The sequence below is a fragment of the Acromyrmex echinatior genome, chromosome 3, assembly GCF_024713525.1.
Source record: "Acromyrmex echinatior isolate Ae372 chromosome 3, ASM2471352v2, whole genome shotgun sequence".
Classification (NCBI taxonomy): Eukaryota; Metazoa; Arthropoda; class Insecta; order Hymenoptera; family Formicidae; genus Acromyrmex; species Acromyrmex echinatior.
In genome coordinates, this window is record NC_141854.1 from 5,436,858 (window position 1) to 5,464,675 (window position 27,818).

At 33.3% G+C, this 27,818-nt stretch overlaps 1 protein-coding gene across 2 annotated transcripts in view; it reads left to right on the top strand.

Moving 5' to 3' along the window:
• LOC105144270 (protein turtle homolog B) overlaps window positions 1-27,818 on the top strand; it is a 311,040-nt gene that overhangs the window by 241,030 nt on the left and 42,192 nt on the right. For both annotated transcript variants that reach the window (XM_087404939.1, XM_087404940.1), the window contains exons 3-7: window positions 12,754-12,886; window positions 22,607-22,815; window positions 24,632-24,748; window positions 26,265-26,468; window positions 26,934-27,085. In XM_087404939.1, the coding sequence (XP_087261065.1) occupies window positions 12,754-12,886; window positions 22,607-22,815; window positions 24,632-24,748; window positions 26,265-26,468; window positions 26,934-27,085 (815 nt within the window). The remainder of the gene's footprint in view (window positions 1-12,753; window positions 12,887-22,606; window positions 22,816-24,631; window positions 24,749-26,264; window positions 26,469-26,933; window positions 27,086-27,818) is intronic.

Below are 27,818 nucleotides of genomic sequence, written 5' to 3' on the forward strand. Positions count from 1 at the left end.
ATTACAATAGTACTCCAACAGGAAACGCAAAACATTATGCGTATTTGGTATAGACTTGCTCGTGTTAAATTCATAATCTACATGGATTTATATGCGGCGACGGCAAATCTCGTTTCGCATGGGGTTCCGGAATATCTCGAACCGACCCTGTTAGGTAACGCCGTTTATCTAGTCGCCAATGTCGTCGTCGCGCTGAAATACACAAGACATTCCCGGATTACCCCTCGAGTAGTGGGGCGGCGCATTGTCTCTTTTACGAGGATAATATTTCAGATAGGACGTCAGTCGTCTTTCTGTTTCACGCGCGTTTTCACACGAGAGAGAAGCGGTTACGCGACATTTACACACATAGCTCCACGAGACATTTCTGGAGCCTCCATCCTTACTCCTTTCTCGCGATCGTAGCTGTGCGAGAGACAGCACGCACGATGCTAATTCAACGTTTCGGCTCCTCATCGAGACTAACTAGTTTATCACGACGACAAATCTTATAATCTCACCGCTAAGTCAAGATTAAATCTGCATGTGTAAGAAGGATGTAGTAGCAAAGGTTGTAGTAAACGAAGTTACTTGATCATACACGGTAATTAACGGATCATATATCATGGTATATGAGCTTGCTTGTCAAAATTAATTTGAGAGAATTTGCTTTTTACACGTGCACGCGCGAACGAACACTTATAGATTATGTAAACTATATCATTAATCATAGTGCATAAATTGGTTACATTTTATTTCGTATCAATTTTGTTATGCTTAATAGGAAAAAAAATGTGAAAAAACTCAAGGGTAGGTTTTTTCGAATGACGCTTTATTATCGCAAGAAGTGCAGCTATTGAAATTTATTAATTTTTATTATTATTAATCTTAATTAATAAAGCAATTGTAAACAAATAATTGGTGAGATTACAATATAGTACGTAATGCACTTTATATTATTTTTTTTATTATTTCGTAAACGATTTATCTCGAGTTTTATGTAAAATTGCTCTTTTTATAGTTATTACTAAATGAAATCTCCGCATTGTTTCATTATTTCGCAATAAATCTGTTATATTTACAATTAATTTTGCATAATGAAGTCTTTCTCTTCCTTTTCATAATCGACCTTTCTTTTATCTTAATAAAATTCATATTTTGTGTAATATATACTGAGTGTTCCATTTTAATTGTCCCAGGCAAATATCTTAATAAAAGATACATTAAAAAATATGTTAGAAAAAATATTTCAGATGAAAGTGAAATGGTTTGGAGGGGGATTGATTTTCTTTTAAGAGGTGGAGACGCTAAAAATCAAATTAAATAATTGCCTTTACAAGCCGACACAGGATAACGGTGTACAAATAAATTTATTCATTAAACAATGACAATACAATATATATTTCGAACCTTTGTTCGGGTCCTCTTTAATATGTTAATATTAAAAAAATTAATTATTTAATATATATAATAATAAAGACGTGATGTAAGTACGCCGTCGGATTAAATACTAATTAGTCTTACAATATTTTTTCTTTAATCTAAAATCAAACATTTTTCCACTTTTTTAAATAGAATTATATGATTTTTTTATATGATATATGATATGATTCCTTTAATTATTCTGCATATGAATATATTGAGAGATTTCAGAGAAATAACAAAATCATAATTTACGAGTTATTTAATATTTCGTGTCAAATATATGCCAAAATAAAGATAAAGTATTTCGTAAGTTATGATTTTTTGATATTTCTACTTTAATACTTGTATGTACAAGATAATTAGAGGAATTATATTATGTAAAAAAAATCATATAATTCCATTTAAAAAAGTGACCTATAAATTTTTAACATCTTCTTCTATTCTTCTAGAAAAAAAGCAACGTGACCGAAATACGTCCCCCTCAAAATCACTTTCATCCGAAACATTTTTTTCATATCTTAACATATTTCTCAAGATATTTACCTAAAACATTTAAAATGGAATACTCTTTACAGGTAAATATAAATGTAATATCGATTACATAACTTGTTTAAAGAGACAAAATCAATTGTAGATATTCTATTTGTAATAATTTTATTTCTTAAAAAAAAGTCAGCGATCTCGAAAACAAACATGCAAAGCTCATTCTTGATTCTTGAAATGTCAAAAGATAATTTAAATATTACTCGCAATTAATGATTTCTTGATCGCGTTGAATCATATTCTATAATTTTTCTTGGAGCGCTCTTGTGAAAAAATTTACAGTTTTATTTTTCGCTCGACAATGTCTCTTCAAACTAGTTTAAACTTTGTATTAAAAAAAGGCAGTCGTAATAATGCAGCGAGTAATTCTTAGTTGTCTTGCACGATCGGTGCGCAACATTTTATCGCTGATATAGACTACGGTCGAAAAAGCCCTTCATCGTGACCTCTCCAGTGGCCTTAATATTAATTAAGACCGAGTCGTGCGTGGTATCCTGATAAGGGAGGATCCTCGTTTGCATTAATTATGCACATACGCGCTTACGACGAAATATAATAGATATTTCTTCCGCTCGACATGAAAGTTTGAAAGGAAGCCCGGAAGCAATAACCACTTGCTTCCCTCTCACTTAATTAACATCTTCAATTTGCAAATTTTAATTACTTTAACCTTTCTATTACCGAGGAAACTGATTAAATTACCCTAAGGGTTAATTTTTAGTTATCGTATTTCTAGTTTATCTGTTCCCAGCTGTGATTGCGCATATTACTTTTTAACTTACGTTAATTCTTATTCAACGTGAACATCATTATTTTTTGTACTTGTTATTTTTGGCTACTTCAGTTTTCTCACAAAATCTAACGATACTTGCGATAAAAATTTCAATCCTATACCAAGATGTCATTAAGATATGCGCTGTTAAAATTTAAATATATTGTGACAGAGATAGCGTTCAATCGAACTTCAGAAGACATAAAGTTAAAGTTTCGATACAGAGTTTCGCGTTATCACTACGTGTACATTTTTCTGAGGCACTCTGTATTCCGAATTTAGCTGATAGCAATTCCAAAAGTCGAAGACAATGCAAACGTTGCCCGTTATTTCTCGAGGCACACAAATACGCGTCGAAGCGCGAGAACGCGATATGCAATCGAGATCGAGATATCGGAGCATCGTCGATCGCGAAAACGGAAACAAGAGCCGATCGCGGAAATCTCATTCTTTATTCGCCGGCATAATTCACGATGGAATCGTGGGCTGAATGGAACTTCTCGTGTTACGCGAAGCTGCCTTGAAGCCTCCGCATATGCATGTAGCTTCCGTAAATATGAATTCATTTCTCCTCACACCACCGGGTTTCACGTATCTCTCAGGCACTGCCTGTTTCTCCGGCTGCGTCTGGAGGGCCTGACAGCGACTAAGGGTGCGTATGCACGCTCGCACGCACATACGCATGCCTTCGTGCACCCACGCACCCACGTGCTTGCACGTCTGCTGTAATCAGTGCGCGTAGGTTTCCACGGATAACATATACGCGTGTATGTTGGAGAAGATTGCCACGTTCGTATTACGTTAACCATCAGTGACTCTTGGTATACAGGAGCGCTTCCTGAGAACCGGCTTAACCCTTTCGGTGTAGATATTCACGAGGTCTTAGGCGGCACGTATACCGTTCATTATATTCTATTACAGCTCATGAATTCCGTCACGTCAAAATGAGACTGCGATTCTCAGTTTTATTGAATTATATCTGAGATAGAGTGCAGTGCCGTACATAATTGTATGTCATCGTATAAGACTACGATATCGTATTACCGTATTGATTTTGACGTTTCTATAGATATACGTATTTCTAGAGAGATTTATTTTTAAAAATATTTAAATGTTCGAATGCTCTCTCGCTCTCTCTCTCTCTCTCTCTCTTTCTGCTTTCGAACTCATTCGTATCTGTCGAGGGATAACACAGCACTCAGCGGAGATAGATGCAAATTGCTCTCTCGAAGAGAAGGAGTTCAATCCGCTTCTAATGATACAACTAATGCGGATTCACTGTAGATCTCCAGACGGTCGTTTCGACGCGCAATCTCATCGCACGTTCCTCATCTGTAAATGTAGCCACCTCGTTCTGACGTCGCATTACGCGGGTCATCCCGTGTTACGTAATTACAGTAATTACGTACGTTAGCGAGGAACGAGACGTGCCAAGTGCCCGTTGTAAAGATACGTGAGAGGAAAGGAAAGAAAGGAAAAGCAAATGTGGTGTTAAGTGGATAATGAGGTGACGAAGTGACCCCTGCGGAGTTGCGATGTACAGTCCATCAGAGGACAGACACACCTGGGGCGACGACGATGAATGCCGGTTTGGTTAATGACATATGGCACGCTGCTGCATCGCCCGAAGAAACTTTTGAAGGGAACGAACTGCGGGTGAAAAGGATCAAGAGAAGGGAAGTTAGGCACGGGTTTTTTTTTTCCTTTCATTTTCCGACACAACCGACATATGCATGCGCCTGGAAAGGAGAATGCCGGGGACGTGAGAGACAATGAGACTATTTTGTGCGAGATAAAACGGGAACGGGTGGAGACGGAAGGGTGGCCGATTGTATCAGCAGTTACCCCTTACTCTCTTTATCGTGCTGCAACCCGAGTTGCGAGATGCACCGTGTTTGTAATTGGAGTGCATATCGAGTTGTGTAACGGCACGCCATGCGCGCAGGAGGATTCTTTTCAACCGAGGCAAATGAAAACGGCGAAATCCACGATAAAAGAATAGTTGGAATCGTGAGTGCGCCAAGTAATATGCGAAGAAAAATTTTATCATAAAGAAGCATTAAATGTTTATTATAATAACGAGTAAACTCGATAATTTTTTTTAATTATCTCAATCCGCGGCAGATCTCAAAATCTTCATTTTTTTTTCTCAACGAATTATTAATAAGTATCATATTTTTTTCTAATTCTGAATAAAATTTTTAATTTCTAACAGGCAAGAAATTGGTTTAAACCGACTGTTTTAATCAGAAAATCTTACGGCATATTCGCCATAATTGTTAATGGGAAACGTGTAAAGGTGCATTCTGTGTTTAAAGACGAATACTTATGTGATTAACAGAATTCCACACGGAAATCCGGTACACGCATTATATTTTCGGTCAAACATTGCTCGTGGCGATGTTGAACTTGCTTTACAGAGCACGCAAAACCATCGAGTACACTCAACATTTACATCACATCTATCCGCACGTGTACTTGCAACAAACTCTTCACCAAATACACGCCCTTCCACATACAGTGGCTCTAATAACACGCGAGCGAAAACGCTCTATTATTGCGACGAAAATAACCGCGGGAAAATATTTTTCCACCGATGGCAATAATTAACGTCTGGTTTTTCCTTCGGAATTACGCGACCACGACGATACACACGTACACGGGCTTTTTTTAATCTAATTCTTTTTATTTTTTTTTGTAAATGCATTGGATCGGCCGGATTTCATGAAAAGCAGGGATTAAATTCAACCGGAATCACGAGCTCGAACATACGTATGAAGAGAACGGAAGAAAGGCGTCCGGCAAAATTCACTTATCGTCGCGGGAAAGCTAAATGAAAACGGTTGTTTGCAGCGCGGTAAAAGCCTCTGCGAAAGTTGCATCATCTCGTCGCGTTCCCCATATTCAGGGAATGAAACATTCCTATTCGCCGAGTGTGTAGAAAAGGACCGTACTCCAATTTGAAACTCGTGTGTCGCGGAAAATTCGCGCGACGAGGCAAAATATTTTGTAGTAATTCCCAATATTCCGCGAATTGACAATTTTTGTAAAAGAGAGAGACATTAATTGTGTGGTTCTCATATTCCGTGATATTGTGTACTCTTTTTAAATAACATGTATTGCATACCATTTTTAATAACATATGTATATTTTGCATTAAATTTATATCGTATTACATATTAAATCGTGTTTATATTATATTTGAATTCTTATTTTTGTAATAGTATCAAATTTAAAAATCTCAACAAGCAAAAATTTGTTAACATCTTGTGAATTTTGAATATTAAATAAAATTTGATATCGTAGCAATCGTAATAATAAACATTATAAACATCAAGAGTAAAACTTATTGATGTACACTAAATATGTTATTTTTATCTTTATTTTCAAGCCATTTCAATTTTCAATATTTAACAATATATTTATATTATATAAATTTATTATATATTTATTATTAGTTATTTGTTCCCCCTCTGTCGGTTTTTCATCGAATAATTTTATGTTAACAGAATTATTTGATGAAATAATTTTATGTTGTACACATTAATTATAATTTTTCCAAACAATTTTATAAAGTATAAAGAAAATTATTTTGAAAAGCTATATATATTTTATTCAAAGGTATAAAGATTGATATACATTCATTCTATATGCCCAATTATTAGTACTTACAAAGAGAAACAAATAAAAGAAGACGAGATGCTACGATTGCAAATCAATATCAATATTTTCATTAATGTTTCACAGCGATTTTATATTCGCGTGTTTCGCTTTTCTCATTTTAAACCGGAATTAAATCACATTTTATTGGTCGACCGGTCGGAAGGAAATACACCAACATAAGATATAAAGCGAGGATGTGGTCAGATCAAACGGGCAAGCGGTAAAAAAAGCTGCCAATTATATATTCAAATGCGACCGCGTCCCGCTATCGAGCCTGCAGGAAAAAAGGATAAAAATTCAATTAAAAGAGTATCTCCGTTGTCGGAAATGTCGCAAGCACACCGCAGTCGCGGCCGCGCGCAGCATCGATTTTATTATACAGCCGTTCTCAAAATTGATCGGTCAAATTTCATCTTCCGGCTTGATTACAGTTACCATTATCGATACACGCAGCCGCAGCCGTATACTTTTGCAAGATTACATTTAAAATGGAGATCGTGATTCTGCGAGCTTGGCCCAACATTTGTAATAAATAGCCCGTCGATGTGTTGTTGCCTCGAAACGTCGTCCTAGATATCATATTTAAAAAGTCAAGCTTTGAATGTAACAACAATATAGAGAGAAAATAGAAAGAGTCTGCTTGGCATGCTGACTGAATATATTTTAAGAGCGAACTGGAATATAATTTAATAATTTTCAATGTCGCATATGAATTTGTCAAATTTCTCCTTTTCCTGTAGAAATGTTCATTTGACTTTAATTTGTAATTTATATATTATACTATATTTTAATGTATTATGATTGAACGCCTTAAAATCTAATAACAAAAAGATAAGCTTATCAAATTTTTATGCATAATAATAAAACGCATATATTATGTATATTGTATTACATTGTGTTTTATTATATCGAAGCATCAAAACTCTGATAATTTTATCTTTTATCAATGTTTGATATCAGATTACATTATTTTCTACACACACACACACACACACAAATACACGTATATATAGTAAATAATGTAATTTGATACCGAGTTAAAAAAAACAGGAATGAAAGCGTGACCTAAATGCACTGCACATTAGCAGTCGCCCGATGTGGCCCTCATTTTATACTCATTCCAATATGTGCGTTTAATGCGTTCTCCATGTTCGATAAATAAAGCTCAAAAACAGAAAGGGTGGCAACATTTAGCGCTGAATATGTAACGAAAACACGGGTATTAAACTTCAAATACACACATGTTCAATTTTAGGAAGAAACTGTGCCATGGCCATAATATATATTCGAATAGGTAATTATACTCACCCAATGAGATTCGTGAGCGCCAATTATCGCTGCGATTTCGTCCACATCATATCGGCCACCAATTACGGAAGTTCCAAACAGATTCGCGTGCACTCGGCTTTACGTATGATAAAACGCGTAAATTTGCTAGCCACGCGACGATGATCCGGTAAATTTGTCGTTGACGGCGTAAAACAAGGGACGAAATTAATTGATCGTGCATTAATTATAACCAGATGCCATGGTCACTATTCAAAAGGTATTGAACGCCCGCTCTACTGAACATCCGGATCATTAAGCATTTTCAGCAGAATTTCAACGATAATCGTACTATACGCAAAAGAACAAAACGTTTTGAATTCGATTTGTTTGAAAATTAAAATTATACGCAACGCAGAAGATGTATGTATACATTTTTTGAAATCTAAAAAGATTATTTAAAATATTATACAAATTTATTATTCATCTAAACTTATATTATGTGTACATCTTGTATAAATCATTTTTCCTTAAAAAATTTATAAGAAATTTATAAAAAATGTATATACATATATGTATATAATATTAAAGTTTATAGCACATACGTAATATAACGATGTAATAATACGTTAATAATTGAAACAAAATATCGCGAGACGATCGAGGTTTATTAGCATAAGAGGCAAGTTGGCATTGCGTTCCGTTTATGTATTTGTGACGAAAGGAACGATGGAAAAGTTATCGCAAAATATTTCTACAAGTTCTTTTCTACAAGTTTCATTTAAATAAAATAAATATTACAATCAAAGAAAAAGAAAAATCTGATTCAGTTAAGAGGAGGCAAATAAATTTTTTAGCATAAATTTTTATAATTTGTATTAATGTCCTTCGAGGAGTCTGTTAGTATACGACACGTTATTTTAAGTAACAATGGTAATTTGTTATAATAAAATAATAAAAATCAGACGTGTGCAAGGATGAGGTACATTGACTTGTATATGTATAAGAAAAAGTTAGGTCGAGGGTTAGATTAACTGGCTGTATCGCACGTCTGAATTATTTATTTAATTACAATTTAACTTTGAAATGCTTTATAACCGGACCCAATTTAAGCCCTTTAAGATTTGAGAATATTTGTTTATCTTTTGCCGAAGTCAAAATTGAAAATGAATAGTCACATTCAAAAGAGGGAACATTTGTGAACATTGAAAAAAAATATAAATCATATTCATATATTTGTATGTATAGATGCAGTAGAAATTTAAAAGAAAGATAGCATTTGGAGCACCTTCGCTAAATGTGTATCCAATGTGAGTCGCGTATATGTTTTCTCTTTTTTCATACGAAAATATTAAAAATATAGAAAATAAAGTGATCCAATGTTACCTTTATAAGTTTATAATTTTATTGCATAAACATATTAATGCATAAACATTTAAAAAAGCTATTTAACAACTTAAACATTAAATATCTGTATTAACTTCTCCTTCTTAAAACTATGCTTATGGATCTACTCGCAGTTCGAACAAGTAAAAGGCCCTTTATCGTTTTTAATTAATCCTTAATTAATCTTTAATTAATCTTCATGAACATATTCGTGACAAACGTCACACGTATGCATGTGCTCGGACATGGCCCACATTGATATCAGCATACAAAAGTTCTTTTTCTTTAATTATAAACAAAATATTGTAACAAAAAATATAAATTAAACATAGTGTTATAAAGTATGTGTTGAGTAGTAGGAGATTATTGTCGTGCATACGATTCTTCCCGCCAAAAAGGGCCTGACACTTCAAAGATTATTTAGAGTCTTAAATAATGGTTATATATCATCAGGGTCTGTGATCCTTTTGCCGCGTTTGTAGCAAGTTTCTGATCCGCCATCGCTTCTGATTGGTCAAAATCCACCAATCTTAGACGAATAGGAGGAGGATCACATGAAATTTGGAGAAGTCAATCTTTTGAGAAAAGGTAGCAAAGAGGTAGCGAGTCTGTCTTACGAGGTGCCGAAGTCAGTTAAGTCATTCCGATCCTAGTTCGCAAGTATTACCCTCGCGATTCAGGGTTTTCCCTTAGGCATTGTCGCGAGGTTATCGTAAACCAGGGCTTTAGCCTCCAGGCGCGAAAGTGTCCGACCAGGCGACTCAGGGTAGCAACCCCCAGTCAAAATAGTGTTAACAGTAACTAATAGTGATAAGTAACTGAGAAATTGTACGATAAACAGAACATTGTACATAAACAAATAAATATAATAGTTTTTTTCTAATCCAATCACATTGTGATATTAGTATTATCACATTGACGTGAACAGTATGAATATAGAACTATAGTTTTAATAACTATAGTTTTAATAACGTGACCTACGGATTAATAACTACGTTTTCATGATTATAGAAAGCGATTACTTATGGAATATTACATCATGATCACAATGTATTAGTTTTTTCTTGTTTTTACACAAACAAAATGAATAATATGATTTATGAATCGATGCAATCAAATTGTATGGATTGCCCGCTCGAATTACTACTCTATCATTTGTTAAATTAATCGTATAACCATGCATTTAGGCCGCGGCCTATACAATAGATGTCCTTGTTTATTCTATAAATTTAAACAAAGACACCTATCGTATAGGTCATGGACTAAGTGTACGATGTAAACGTAGCCTATATATAAACAGCGAATGGCCCTTAGGGAACGGCGTAAATTGAATCTGGTTATCTATTTAACATTTTTATATTAAAATAAGGTGGAACTAAAATAATTTATATTTGTTTTCCTGTAACAACATTTTGTTATTTAATCATCACGAAATAACTTTGAAAGATACAATTTTTACTAAAAAGTACATATCCGATTTTTATTTCTATTACTTTTTTATTACGTTTTTGTTAATTTAATATAGTTTATCATAGAGAAGCAATTTATACCATGATATGTACTAATTTACCCCACATATTAAGGCAAGTTAACTATAACGCAATACGTTCGTATTGCATTTATTGCAAGGAAACTACAGTATAGAGAACCATTACTGATATGAAAACATAGAGAAAGATCTTTAGCATATGATATTTTAATCATAATAATTAATTGTTTAAAAAAATCTGATGCCGAAATTGTGAAAACTGTGCTAAAAAGTCCTAGTCTCTCCTACTTCACAGATTAGCAAAAGCGAATCTGTTATACATCGAGCATAGTATATGTTTTCTGATGAATTTAATTATTGGTCAAAATTATATATTCAGATCACGTCTTAAGCCAACTTGGCTGTTAAAATATCATGATTAATTGGTACAATTATGTTTGATTAATGATCTTAATTACATTATCTTTCTCAGCCCTCGAACGCGCTCTGCATTTCCGTAGAAATTATTGTCCCATTGTTATTATAATCGACGCTATTATATAGCGGAAGTTATATAGTCTTTTGTTCGACCACAGTATGATTGTCAATGTTTGAACTATTAAACATGTTGATCGTGAAATCTTTATCTTCTGGTAACAGTATCTTTAAAGTATAATCTTTGGCAGGAAATATCATTAATATTTAGAATTTCTACAAAAAGTATAAAACATGTAAAAATATCTTTTTCTATTAATAGTAAATTTGAAATGTGTAATATTTTTTAAAAGACTATCGCCGTTCAGATTCGGCGTTAAACTGTAAGTCTCATATATCAGGGAATATATGGAACCTACAATTTATGGATCCCCCAGGCTGCAAGTTGGACATTAGGCTAACAACTTAATTCCGGAAAAAATCCATTGTTATGAACAAATCATGAGAAGGTTTTGATTCACCGTAAACTGTAATGTCGCGAAAGAAGAAGAAGAATATTTCTTAAGATTTAGAAGATAGAAGATTTTTTTTTAAACCTAAATTATTTTTTATATCTAAAATATTTGAAATAAAAATTATTCAAAGGATCTTAATATGTAATTATAGCAATTTAAAATATTGTCATAATTTTTACACCACCCAAACATTTAAAAAACTATTTGGATAAAAAATTAAAATAAATTTAAAATATTTAGAAAAATTTTTTATTCGAAAAGTAAAAAAAATTTTAAGAATTTTGAGTACGACCGTATGTGTGAATACATCAAATACGATAAAGGAAGCCAAGAACTGTCAAATTGGGATATTTAAAATGATACGTTATATTAAATTAATTCTTATATTAAACTAATTTTATTTCAGATATGATTGAGAGCCGAAAAACTTTTGGTTTCAACAAAATCATTCTGAAACGCTAATAACCCCCCCTAAATTAGAATAGAAAGAAAGAAAGTAAGAAACTTATTGCGAAAAATATTACTGAAGCCTCTCAGAGATCCCAGGTTCGGACCTGAGGTAATATTTTTCCTCAATAAGTTTTTTACTTTCTTTCTTTCTGTTCTAATTTAGAAGGATTATGAGCGTTTCAGAATGAGTGTGTTGAAACCGAAAGTTTTTTGGTTCTCAATCATATCTGAAATAAAATTAATTTAATATAAGAATATATATTATTTGAAACATCCAAATTGGCTTTTCCTTGGCTTTCTTTATCGTATTTGAATAAAAAAAAATGTTTACTGCCATAGTAGCTTTAAAAATAACTTTTGTTGAAAATAAATATTAATGTAACAAATAACAAAATTTAGTTTGTCGCTGTGAAATAAAAAATTTGTTGGCCAATATGTTTCAAAAGAATGTTTCATCTTTTCAAATCGTTTATTAGTGAAACAAGGAAATACGACTTTCATATTTCTGCACGCAGGACGGATATGTGCCGATTTGAAGTGAAAAGAATCACTCTCGGGACACTTCCTTGACTCGCGAGTACAGTCTGGAAAAATATCAGAGATATCTTTTGAGAAGATCCGAGGCTTAGAAGGAAAATCGCGCACGAGTGATCTCGTGAATTCGAGGACGCGATGTTGCCGTCGTCGTCACGAGGATTAAACCTCGTCGTGCGGGAGTGAAATCACCGGGCGCGAATCGAGCCATTAATACAGGGCAGATTAGTCGCGCTCTGCAGCTCGCGTGTATTCCGACCACGTTTTTCCGGTTATATGATCTTGGCCTGACTCTCGACCCGACTTTGTCATTACAGTGACAATGACAGATGCGGAAGCAGTGGCAGGCGGAATTGCTCAGCTACCATGCGACGTGAAACCACCACTCTCGGGGGACAAGCTGCACCTAGTTATTTGGTATAAGGAGGAGGCAGATGCACCGATATACAGGTAAATTTCTTCTTCTTTCATTTCTCTACCTCTCTCCCTTCCGCTCGGTCTTTCTTCTTATGTTGATCGCGTGCAATATCGTTCCTGCTTTTCGAATACAAAATCGCGTACAGTCGCGTGCTCATTATTATTACAACAGCGTTTGACGCTGTGAGTTATTTGCAGATTTCGCATTTTGATATCTAACTTTAGATGAAATTACCATAAGTTTCCCATTTCTAAATACAATATATTTTTTGCTGCATCGGTTAATTTAAAAATTTCTAAAATATCGCACTGGATTTAATCAAATTTTTTTTTATCTACGTAAAGAAATAAAGGAGAAATCAGTTGGATTGATGCATAACGAAAAGTATGATTTATTATCTCGTTGTTTTCTCTGACAAAAGTAATTCAATCTAAAATTTTTACTGTATTTATTTTACTGATATGTTTACTTTTACATACATAAAAACTACGCGACTCACTTTGTCAGTTTTAGTCCTTAAGTCTTAGTTTAATCCTTAATTTTATGTACGCATACAATGTATATATATATGTACAACGCGCTTTATATACTGACTTAAACATCTAACACAATAATTCTCTTGCACATATTTAAACATCGCTATGCAGCACTTACGGTATGTGAAATGATAATGTCACGTATGATATATATATGAAAGACAAATTATAGGAATATGAGATGCACAAGGACACACGTAGAATAGTAATTGAGAATTACAAAATTATATTCCTTTTCATTTATCAGCATGTGAAAGTAATACGTATAAATTAGTATACAATTTTATACGCGCAGTGCTATTCTCTTACAGCATGAGCAAATTTGCACATGTTAACAAATATATAATTAAAAATGGAAATAATAAATATTCTTCTTGAAACTCTCTCTCTCTTCCGACGAAATTAGCTATACATATATTACTCTTAAATTTGTAAATATACATTAATAATGTGGATAATATAATATAAAGATAAAATAATATAGTTTAATGAAATGTTTAAACGATCTTTACCGTTTAATAAAGTTATACGAAATAATTTCATAATAAAACAATTTAGTGCGTGATGCCCGAAGAATACAAATAATATTTTTGGCAAGTTAATTGCAACAGTAATTATTTTGGAATGAAATTTATCAATTTCTTGAGACGGGGCTCTGATTATACGCGGGATATACTCAGTTGAGAAAACGAACTTCTTCCGTTTGTTCCGCGTTGGACTTAATTCGCGTAAATGGAAATGCCTCTCAAACAGAAAGACAGGCATAATTTACATTCCGCGCCGCGAAAGTGACATATCAGAGGACTGCAGGAAAATCGCTCGATGTTCTAGTTAGGACCCTTCGACGTTCATTAAATCAAAGTGAATTGCATCTGAGAGATATGTTAATTGATCGACCATTAATGTAGTCGTCGATCAAATGAACGACGTAAACGATCCTGGCAATATAATTATTGTTAATAATACTGCTGTCGAATTTCTATTTACAGTTAGTCTAATTAGATTTGGTTGCATATTACTCGTACATTACTGATACATGAATCTCAAGCAAAGAAATATTTTTAAGCCAGTGCAGTGCGATGAATTCTATATGTAATTTTTGACTTTGATTTCAACTATACCGTTGCTATTTATTATTATATTTATTTCATATGCAAATAACGCCTTTCCGATTACAGTAATTTAATAATTTTAAATCATTCGATATGCATGCAGAATTTATTTTCATGTTTGTATAAAAATATTTCCGCCGTACAATATTTTTATTAAATTCTGCATATCGGTTCTTCGTAGCGATTTATTATATGAATTTTGACATTCCGTATAATTTTTAAAAAGTCTCAAAAATTCTCTCTTTAAAATGCGTTTTATGATATTCTTTTAATTACAAAAGCATGTTATCATTTTTACACAGCTCTATTTCACGAAAATATTTAAATTAAAATTTATACGGTACATTATTCTTTTATGTTTGCAATGTTTTTTTTTTTAACATTTTTATAAATTTATCTGTAGATTTTTTAAATAAGATTACTATTGAAAAACACATAAGATTAATTTATTACGAATTTGTTAGATAAAATAATTGGTGAAAATATGATAACGCGATGAAAATGAATATCCTATAAACGTTTAATCCACTTTTATCGTGTTGAACCTCTTTTCTAAGAACTGCTGGCGCATTACAGGAGATTGTTTTCATTGAAATGAAAAAACTTTCCTGTTAAGCGTCTTACGTCTGTAATTCGCTGAAGAGTTCTCTCTCGACAGCTCGATATTAGTTTGCTGAGGTACGTCAAAGGAAAAATTAACGTATGCCAATTGTACTCAGGAGATTAATTAATCCGCGACGCCATTACAGTTGCAATTTCGACTGCGATTCCGCCATTGGGGGATTTTAGTGCTACTGCATATATCTCGTAACGAAGCGCAATTGCCGTAGGAAATACGATGACTGTAAATCCTCGTGTTTGAATTTTTCGAGTCGGCTTAACCGTGCGATTAACTTACGCAAAAATTCGCTCGATGGATGCATTGCGACTAGGAAAAGAGAGAGAGAGAGAGAGAGAGAGAGAGAGAGAGAGAGAGTGTGAGAGTGAAAGCGAGCAAGCATAACATACGTGCAGAATACTCTTCTCGCGAGCATAGACGGGACATTACTTGACGCATGCGTGTTTTGCTATGACTGACACAATTAATTTGTAAATTACACGGTCCGGAACGTAATCAACCGGTACTGCTAACTTCACTGACGGATTGTCGGCTTATTATATTTACCGGTGGATTTACGCATCGCGTTTGAAGTTTGCGAACCGGATGTGCTCGCGTTTTCGGAGGAAAATTGCGCATGGCTCGTTTGCTCCGTTTCGTTGCTTTAGTTCAGTTATTAACTAAATGGCAGAGTAATGCATTAAGCATGCTAGATAGCCAAAATTATCCCGTTACAGCACGCATGTAACGCAGCTCGATCTTGATAATGTATTCGTTGCTTGGCAACCGATGCGCACAATCGATGCGTCTGCACAAAATCACGCGCATGAGAATTAATACGCGGCGAAGAAGGGCTCGCGATTATTACGTAATTTGGTTAAATTGCTGCGTTTGCTTGTGTAAGGTAATAAATCCGAGAGGGTCGAACGGTGTAATAAATAAATGAATTTAAGTCTACACTCTAAAAAATATTGATGTTAATCAATTGGATTTAACACCCCTGGTGTGGATCTAACATCCATGTGGTGTATATAATTCTCACTGTGTTCGTGCTAATATTAATAGTACACATTAAATTATAGTTCAAATCAAACAATTTGATACGCTTACGGTCTAAAAAATAGCAGTGTGAATTTAATATCATGCGGTACCGATGATTATAAACATCATGGATTGAAGTCCCCATCATGTTAGCGTTATTAATATTAACACTGTAAGCGTATCAAGTCGTTTAAACTACAATTTATGTGTATTCTGGTTGGAATGGAAAAAGAAGCGAAAAAGAGAGAAAGAACGTGAAAAGAGTTAATCTCATTCAAATCGAGACAATTCGGTTTCTCGATCGCAGAGAAAACTTCGGATTAAGGCACGCATTCTTTTATACCACAAGTTGATATCGCAGTTTATGCATAGAAACGAGGCGAAGCCTCGAGGAGAACATCCCATATTTTCCTCGCATGGAGGATCACAACCCAACCCCGTGACACACTTACATTAGTGTACGTCTATCCCCGCACCCTGAATGTTCCCCCTAGGGTGGTCCATATAGCGAATTGGCTGCTGCCCTTTATTTCTCCCTGTCTTTCCTCCGCATCCCAGCATCCCCCTTCCTCTCTCTCTACACCATCTCTTCTCCCACGTTCTCTTTCTTCCATCTCAGTCTCTTTTCCTCTCACGAGTACGTCTCTCCGGGCGACTCTGATATATGAATTGTGGCCCGAGCTTAAAGATATTCCAGAATGAAATTATGGATACGATATTATTTCTTCTGGCACGCACCACGCGCAGAGCGGTGTATCTATTGCGTTATCCCTCTGGCACTTTCGCGGTTTTATTAAGTTAAAAGTCTTTCCCGACTCATGACGAAGTACTCCGTCGCGCCGTGGCAGCCTTGTTTTTTGATACACTCTCCATCCCGATCTTCGTGCCAATTGATTTATCTTCGTCTATTTCTTCGACTTGGCATGAAAACTTGTCATCGTCTCTATGATAAACGAAATAGATATAAAAGCGACTCCAAACGACATGGCCAACGATATGTACGTCAACATTAGCAAGTACACTGCTAAATTTATAATGTCAAATTATACCCAATTAGAGTTATTTTTAATTATTTCTATAGATCGCCACTGTTCCTACCTGATATGTCGTTATTTGATTAAAATAATGAAGTTAAACAATTTAATTTAAGAAAATGTATTAAATTTTACTCAAATTTAGATTGAATGCATTTACTAAGTGCATACGTTAAATAAATGATGTTTACTTTGAAATTAATTTACATTGTGATATACAGGGCGTCATCAAAATCCAGATAAATCGAATAATTTCTTTAAACAAAATGTTTTTAACGAAAAACTAAATATTATAAAAAATCCTTTACATGGCACTTGAGAGGGTTCCTGTAGAGTACAATTATTCGATATATTCCCCATAGCTTCAATGACTACCTCTATTCTCGGTCTGAAGCGTTCGCACGCATTGTAATGTAGCGCTGTCCATACCGACGAATGTTGCCTCAATAGTGGTCCTTAATGACGTCACATTGGGATGCTGAGATTTGTTTGTCCCTTTCAACTACGCCCTATACGTAGTAGTCCAAGGAATTTAAATCTGAGCTGTTGAGAGGCCAGAATTCCTTGGATCAAAACATATCAACGTTGTCTGAGAGACAATTTTGAATCAAATGACTCATATGAGCCGATATACCGTGCTAAAAAATATATAGCCTTCCGGACGCCACAATTTCCATCCACGGTTTCACTGCATCCATCAGAATGCGCAATGATTGCCCTGGGTCATTCGAAATCAGCACTTGAGCCCTTTCAATGATTGCGAGGGCACCTCGCGGTGCGTTCTTTTGAGTGGCTCTTCCTCGTACTTGGCGTATTTGGCGTACTGGAATCTTCGTTGGACTGTTCTAAAGCCGTATATTTTGTCACAACATAAACAATCGATCTCGGGTATCCAAAGAATCGAATTATTTCCGTTGCTGAGCACCCAGCGCGAAGGCCTTCAATGATCGCGGCTCTTCGATTATACTCCGCACTTGGTTTCAACTTCGCCATTTTGAGAATATGACTGTTTACTACAAACATCAGGCTTTCTCGGATGCCAACAACAACCTCTGACACAATATAGCGGAAAATTTCAATTGAAATTTGTCTGGATTTTGATGACGCACCCTGTATATAGAAATTAAAAATGATAAAATGTTATTCAATTTATATCATTTTTTTGGACTACCGTTACTCCTTTTATATCTAACAGTGTGTTACACATGCATACGACGTGCTATGTAATAATTCATATGAATGTAGACTAATATTTAACGAATATGCGGAAAATGTTGCGTATTGGTGTACATTGATCATTTGGAGCTGCCTTATAAGTTATAGCAAAAAAAATTATTAGCTACTGTACCTAAACTACGAAAAATTTGATTAGTATTATTTATTTTAACATTTTTTTTTATTTTTTAAATATTACATTAAAAGCCAAATCTTAAAATTGAGCTTTATTGGATCGATTTCATTCATCTAGAAAAATGTTTCAAGCAACAATCAAGAATTTATTGATGAATTTACAAATGTGAAGAATTTTGATAATTTTATAAGACTTTCTGTAATAGAATGCTCTTACGAAAAGTCGTATCTTGTAACGAGTTTTTATTTCTAAAGTATGATTGTGGTCGACCCCTTCTTGGCAAGTAATTAGGGAAGATTACCGATAATAGTCAAAGCGATGTTGACAAAGGAAATGCAAAAGCGTGACACGTTCTGTACGTGATGTGCATCTCTCATCTGTTTGCAATGTCCTTTGTACTTGCATGTCCAACATACGATTGCTCTATTCGTTGCTATTGAAACATCTACACGAGAGATAAACGCTTGTAAACGATGAATAATAATGTCGTGATTAATTGATAGATTGCAATTGTTATACATTATATCTTAAATTATTAAATAATCCTCATTTATGTTTATTTAATTAAAACGATACCTATATGACATGCGATAAATTTAATGTTCTAAATAGGCAATAAAACTAAAAATATTTGTGGCTGTTTCTAAACACATGTGTTGTAACCGTTTTTGCCACATCTTCCTTTTATTGTGCCGCAATTGGTCTTCGAAATTCGATAAAAACAATTCTTTGAAGTAACAATAATTCCAATAATAACCGAAATGAATTTAACGCTGCTCTAGCTATGTGTTAAATTGAAGATAAAACCGATGATAACGTATACTTCATTAATGAATGTAACCTGTACATATATCTCTTACATATGTCTAATTACGATGCCCGGTGTCCCTTTTGATTAACGTTATTTATCGCTTGACCGTTTAGCAAAAGCCGGATAAGGTGCTCCAGAAAATCGAAGACGCAGAAAATCGTTCGGACAAGCGAAAGCGTTCACACGCTCGGTTGACGATGTAACTCGCCTTGGCGAACCGGCGCGAGTTATATAAAAGTACGAACGTCCTCCAAGGACCGGTTTCAGAAAACTACTCAGCACATATATCGCTCTGTGCGGCTTCTCTTTCTCCGGCTTCGGGATGCACCCGCACCTGAGCAGGTGCAATTTTGCGAGCGAGTCACATTCGTCACACCTTGAATAAAATGAATTCCTTTCATATTTGAGATCCATATTTACATATAATATATACAACATATATATTTTTGTTATGCCAATTCTTCCCAGGATAAAAAATATGTGCAAAAACATTTATAAATATTGTTTTATTTTCTCAGCGAAACGCAATTAATTTCTTAAAATTTCAGTAAAAATTAATCTTTCCAAAGAAAAATAGCTTTAAGTCTTTTTTTAAATACACAATTTAAATTTAACATGTAAAGTATAAACAAATAACAATTTTTATTGTGACACTCATTTTATTATTTGATTTTTACAGATTTTCACTTTTTGTTTTTTGAATTTTGTCGTAATCTTATGCCCATAGCTGTCAGTTTTATTCGTTTTCGTAATGATCATCTAATTATTCAACCATGATGAGAGATTTTAATTGTGCATCTGATTAGTGATTCAACATGTACCTGCAGGGAATGTAGGATTATCTCCCCAGAACTTTTTCTTTTTTTTATTGAAAACGAATCCATATACAACCAAAGCATTTGTAATGCTTAATTAAAATATATTAAAAATCAGAATATTAATAAGACTAGTACAATAATATAAACAGATTATATTTTAATAATATTATTATCATTAAAATAAAAGATCTTAATAACATTAAACGAAAAATATTAAAATATTTATATTATGTAGAAAATATTTTATTCCATTAATATTCAATTAATATTTTGTTAATCATTTAGCTTGTAGGTTCACTTTTTCAGTTGAGTTTTTTGGGGGGATTAGAGAACTAATTAGATATCGCACAAGACTTTTATGCACGTTTACAGTGTGACAACGTTGACTATTTAAAATCCCAAGGAAAATATGACCACTGATATGCAGACAATGTCGACCACAGCACGTTTAAAAGTTCCGCGATAACAGAATGCCATGGCGTACAACTGACGTCATGGTATAATAACGCTGACAGAATTGCAGAAACTGCTGTGAGATGCACCCAGAACTGTACCTTGCATTAGAAGCGTATACGTTCGAGAAGATAAGGAAATTATAGCGGTTAATTATTACCTTGAGTAAGTATATCGCATTCGCTTTAGACCTTCTTGTGTTGCGAATCTAGTTCAGGAGAAAGATTAAAGGAATGAATTAACAGAAATTATTTACTTTTAATTAACATGTTTTAACTGTTTTTTAAAAACTTAATATGTAATATATTTTTGGAATATCAAGTCCTATTTTAACGATAGATGATTTGAGTTTTTTCAAAAAAAGATTAACTATCAGAAGATTATCACATATCGTAACATTTGATACATGAAATATGTTGACATAATTATATCTCAAATTAAAATTCTTAAAAATAAAAACTAAGAGCTATCTTTTAAGTATTATAAATATTAAAATTTAGTTATTCAATTGAACTCTGAAAATTTAGTTCACAACTTACAAGAATTTATTGAAGCTAAAAATTATTGATAATATTTTAATAAAGAAGAAATTCAAAAATGTCTTTAATTAAAATTAGGGATCTAGGGCATCCTGTATGCACATTGTACGAGAAATAATAGTGCTTTATTTGAGGAAAAATTACTGTTAAATATATACGCCGGGATCAAGGTTCGTCGAAAATTTTGCTCAAGCATAATAATGAGTTCTGAAAAGTTACCGAGGAATTTCATTATGGCCCCGATCCGTCGCAAATTTCTTTGGAAAATTTCTTTGTAGCAACGACGCCGCATAAATTCAGTTAGCTTCGTTTCTGTTCGCCTCTCGCCGATAGAAATTCTGCGAGGGCAGCGCGCTGGCGTAAAAGGACCAACATTAGAGGGCAAAGTGCTACGAGAATCCTGCGTGACTCTGTACTTTTCTTTAGTAACTGCGCCACGTCGAGGCATTTTTCTCGATTGACCGTCTCGTGAGAGTTTAATAGGGGCAATATAAAAGTTTCTCTCTATACGTCCGCCTGTCCGAGAAACACGATGACGCGCATTAGTGAGTATTGAAGGAAAAAGAAGGGAAAATAGGAGGCGCGAGAGCTTTTCTTATTTAGCTTTTTATAGGCAAACTTCCAATCATTCTTTAACGCGAAATCATAAATACAGTGTAAATACTGCACGTGAGGCAATCACTGCTGCTGATCATTTTGCATTTCATATCATCTGTATAATATACATGTTATCTTGTCATGATAATTCCAACAAGTTCAATCCAATCATCCATATATATATATATATATATATATATATTCTCCACCTTCTCTTAATGATAAAGGCAGTATGTAATGGCGCAGATAAACATCATTACCTAAATTCTAATTTTAAAATATCTCAAAATATTCAAACAAATTACACATTGTTGACTTCAAACGATTTATAATAAAGTATAATATATTTTGAAATAAATGCATCATCTAATAAAAAGTTTTAAATAAATTATATAAAAGGTATATCAGATCACAATTTAAAGGTATATTAGATCGACTTGACTTAGTTCTCTTCAGCTATAAATTAATAATCCCCAAAAAATATACATGTTCCCCAAACGCATAGAAAATGTTATATATTTTAAATTTTATACTATTGTATATACACTGAACGAATAATACGTGGAGGTAATATTCTGTTCAAATTTCATCGTTTTAATTTTGAATTTATTTTCCATACGTTTGAGAAATATGTATGTTTTTTGTTACTAATTTATAGCCGAGGAGGAGAAAGCCAAATCTCGAAACACACTCCATAAATAATATATTTTGAATCAATAAAACTATTCTAAACATCTTAATTGAGCTCGTTCAATTGTGATGACCTGGTACATCTATTTAATTTATTTATTGTGCCTGTTATACAAGCGAAAAATTTTGAATTTTGTACTATAATAAACTTTTAATTTAATTTTTGTTGCAGCTTCGACACGAGAGGGAGGGATAGTCCGGATCAAGGGAATCACTGGCAAGATCACAGCCTAGAAGGACGCGCGTTCTTTAAGCACTCCGAAACTCCAGCGAAACTCACTCTGGAAAAGGTCCGGGAGAGCGACGCAGCTGTTTACAGATGCAGAGTCGACTTCAAGCAGTCGCCGACGCGCAACAGCAAAGTCAATCTAACGGTCATCAGTGAGTTCCTAAACGATATTCCCGCATTGACCTGAATATAAGATGTGCTTGACAATAAAGGGAAGCGAGGCACGTCCCTTTGTAACTTTCTCAGAACCGCGGCGCGGTTTCTTTGAATACGTTGAATTACTCCTTATTTCCACGTGTATTTGACAATTTCGATAACGAGCTATCTAAATAAGCAATCTAAAAACATTTAGAAAATCATGTATCGAAAATCAATGTTCGATAACATATGGAAAGCGTATTCTTGATTTTTTTTCGTAAACAATAGCTGTACATTGCGTACATCAATTTAAACTTTCAGTCTGTGCTTAAAGACTAAAATTGCACAATGACAATAAGACACACAAATTATCATTTTTAAAAGTCGCTGGATAAATTCAGAAATTAAAAAATTCAATATCAAGAAATTTCAAAATTGTGACAGCAAATTTATCAAATAGAAAAACTGAAGTCTTCCCTTTGTACCTTTTATAATCGATTAAATCTATAATTCATCGTTGAAAATTCTTGATAATTGAATTCCGAAGCATGGAATTATGTGACACACCCCGCGGTTATATTGATTAATTTGATATTTGCGCGGTCACCGTGCCGTATCTAATGCAATAGACACCGTTATCATCGAATAGCCAGTATCCAACCACCTCGAACACGTTCTCAAAACAGTGCACCGGCTGCATTTAACTTTTTCTTTGCATTGCGTTGGAGTAACGTTTCCTTTAATGGAAGAACGGTTACGTGACTATGGCTGATAATACCGAGCGGATAGATACCGAGCCCTTTAGTTCTATACCGGTACATTAAAATTTATTTTTTATCTTCGGAAACCTTCCTTAATGGTAAAGGCGGTACGTGATGGCGCAGACTGATACGTCGTCATGCAAATTGATTCACCTTGTGCTTCACGCGAATATTAACGTTAGTGGTATCGCGAATTCTTTTACGCATGAGATTAGTGCTAATTATAATATATATTTACAAGAGTGTAAGTAGAGACTATCGGGAAAGATAGTACGAGTATATGAAAAAAATTCTAATTCTAGACACGAACAATTCATTTCTCAAGTCAATCTTTAAAAGTATAATTTAATATTTGTAAAATATTTATTTTATCGAGTTTTTCTTTCTTTTTTTTTGTAATACAATATAAAATCCTTTTATATTATAAAAAAAAAGAATCATATGACATAGTTTTATCTGAATTTTTTTCTGCAAATGGTACTATTACGAAAATGAGATGAGAGTGAAATTGATAACAATAATTACCGCCATTCTCTCGACTTCATTAACACTTTGCGTGATAACAAGATATTTATACGCCGCGCCGTCCGCATACTTGCAGTTTTTGGGGCTGACGTACATTTATGTTAGAATTTTTCACGATCTTTATTTAATTCAGATTAAAATTGCCATTTTGAATTCAGAGATTTTCGTTTTAGATTTAAATTCAGCAGTTTAAAAATATTCCATAGAACAGTTTTCATGTGTCAATTTTATAACAACTTCACTAAAAGCATTTTTTGTACGTATAACGCACTTTTTTTTAACGTATTAATTACATTTCAAAAAATTTTTTCCTTTAATCCTTTTTTATTTGCATTAAATGGAGATTCGTTTCGCGACATCACCGTAAAGCAGCTGTAGTAGCGTTTCATCTTCTTAGGTGACATTATAGGATTGATACATCGTTGCGTAAATTGATTCGTTCTCCCTCCTCCCCCCCCCCCCTCCAGTCACTGTGTTCGCGTTGTCGCAGACATTCCGAATAAGAAGAAAAATGAAGAGCTTCTTAACGTGAAAATTATTACAGTACCGCCGGAGCAGCTTAGCATATTGGACGAAGACGGAAGGTCTCATATTCCCCATTACATCCTTGGCCCGTACAGCGAAGGAGCATCTCTCAATATCACGTGTGTCGCCGCCGGTGGTAAGTGCATGACACGTCGATGCACTTCCAGTACGTTCACCTTCTATAACGTTCAGGCGTTACGTCGTTGCCTCGACTTACAGTACTTGAGTTACGTAAAATAAATGTGGCTCAATTTCTTTGACACTTCAGACAAATGTGTTATATGTGGTCTCACGTTTTGAATTTCGAACAAGAAATAACGCCTTCGGAGGTAAAACAAAGTATAAATATCGGATGTGGAATGGTGCAGTAAAAATAAAGAGTAAAGTATTTTGATAGTGATAGGAAATTTAATAAATATTTTTTAATTGATTTGACTGTGGAATATCTATAGAATTTTATAAAGTTTTAAAATTAATTTGTAACATTTACCACTTATTTTAATCTGTTGCTAAAGTCTTTTTTTTGTTTTAATAATATTTGTGTGTTTCTTATATATATTTTATTTTTAATTAAATTTTCTTTAATTAAAAAATAATAATTTTGAAATATTTTTTTCAAAAAATTTTTTATTTCGTTTGAATTTATTTTTTGTTTAACAAAACATAATGTACACAAAATTTATTTGTTACTCACAATTGTTATCAAATTAACTTTTTACAATATTTTTTTTACAATAGAAAAACTCAAAATTTTACAAAATAAATCATTTATTGTAATGATTTTATATAGATTTTAATAGAAAAGATATAGTTTTATATATTAAAAATATTTTATTTTTTACATTAAAAAAATTAAATTAAAATATTACGAAGTGGTATACCTTTTTTACTCCATATTATAATTAATAAAAATATTATCTTTGTATATTAAACAACATAATAATGAATATGGTGTGTTTTAATTATATATATATATATTTCATTTTCAAATTTGAAATAATTTCTCCTTATCAAAACGAATGGTATCAGATTTTTTTCGATAATAGTATAAAATGTATGCTTAAGGGTTTTCTAAAATGACAGAATTACCGATATTACACGTAAAAAAGTACTTCGAATTAACTGCAATGTACATATTGTAAAATCGTTTTACACAATTAAAATGCGCATAAAAGAAAGTATGAAACGGTCGATTTCACAAGAAAATCGAAAAAAAAAGTTAAAAATTGCAGCGTACTAAATGTTATTTTTTAATTTTTTCAATTTTATCGTTAAATCTCGCCTTTTTTGTACTTATTTTAATTGTGTAAAAGAACTTTTACAATCTATTCAGTCAATTCGGAGTACTTTTTAATCTATAATGTTAATAATTCTGTCACTTTAGGATCTTCTTAAAAGATTATTCCAAAAAAGATTAATGTGCAACCATATGTTGTTTACTACGCTATTTTGAAATTTCAAATTATACTCTTCCAAAAACTTTACTATTGATTTTAATTTTATTGTAAAGAGTTCATTTTTCATATTTCTGTCTGTATAATGGCATGTTAAATCGAAATTCGAGTGATTACACGCCGAGCGGATGCCATTAGCGAGACATAGCAGTGACGTCATCGACGTGTATTCGCAGCTCTGAACTTATGTTTCTTTAGGGCGACCGCAACCACGAGTGACATGGTGGCAAGGGACTTCCCTACTTGATAACAGTTACGAGACTGTGGATGCTAAAAGGGTCCGGAACGTGCTGCAATTGGAAAAGTTAGGCCGCGAACATTTGCGTACGTTTCTGACCTGCCAAGCCACAAACAACAACATGGTGACACCGATATCAAGTTCAGTGTCACTCGACATGAATTGTGAGTATCGACAAAATGAGGTGTTACTGTTGCGACGATCTAAAAAGTAAATGAAAAAAGTGACAATTTCTAATGATACATTTTATTTTATTTTATCTGAATAAGAATATGAAGAGAGAGAGCACAATTTATTATTATTTCTGTTAATGATGTACGGTTGAATAAATTACGAAAAAGGAAAACGGAGACACATATTAAATTAATTTATTACATTGTAAAATGAAAATACACATTCATACAATTTCCAGATAATTACACGTTTTCATAATTATTAATTTAATTTAATTACTATGGTAAATTGTGCTTAAAAATCGCTACGTGTCTATTATTATTGTATAATATTGGTATAATTTATCCGAGAAACGTCAGTGGATTTAGTCTTTACTACAGAAATTTCTATTAGCTTCAAAGCACGTGCGCGGATCGATAGGTGCTTAAATCCGAGTGCGACACACTCTTTTACAGTAAAACCGCTGTGGGTCCGGATTCAAGGAGAGAGTCGTCCACTTAGCGCCGGCAAGACCTACGAGATAGGTTGCGAGGTTGTCGGAGCCAGACCAAGCCCGACGATCACATGGTCCAAAGGAAACATGATATTGCGAAATGCACGGGAAACGGTACGGATTTAAAATATATTATCAACGATTCAATGCATTCTCATAAATCACACGTATGACACACTTGTCCTAAGATCCTCCTAACGTTTCAGCGATTATTTTTTTAATTTTTTATTCTTTCATATTTTGAAAATTGATAGGATTACATCAATATGTGCGTGAAAAATCTTCACAAACATCGCACTTTCATGATATTTCATTGTATACTGTTAGTTATGAGAGTTGCAAAAATGGAAATGTATTTTAAACCAAAATTTAGAATGAATGATACTACGAAAATGAGCTGTACTTCTAATGTAAAAATATCGAGCTAAACATGTATTTGATCATATATTATAAATATGTAATTAGCCATATAGATATCACTTTGATAACTTGTGTCTTTCTAGATGTTGCAATTTTTTACTTCATTTTTATCATATTTATGTAGTTAAAAAAAATATTTTTAAAAAAGTTTAGCAATTATACCATTTGATAAGGCAAAATTGTAGCTTTTAAAATCCATTTTTTAAATTACGGTACACAATGATTTTTAACGGAATTATGAGTTAGAATCCGCGATAACTCCATAATAAAAAATCTTAAGAACATTTTCAAAAACGATTTTGTACAATAGAAAAAACTTTAAGCTTTCATGTTAGAAAATCGAAAATGTTTACAAGTTTTTTTGATACTTGACAAAATAAGAAGAAAGTTTTTATTTTGTCTAGTTCATAATTTTCTATAAAAAAGA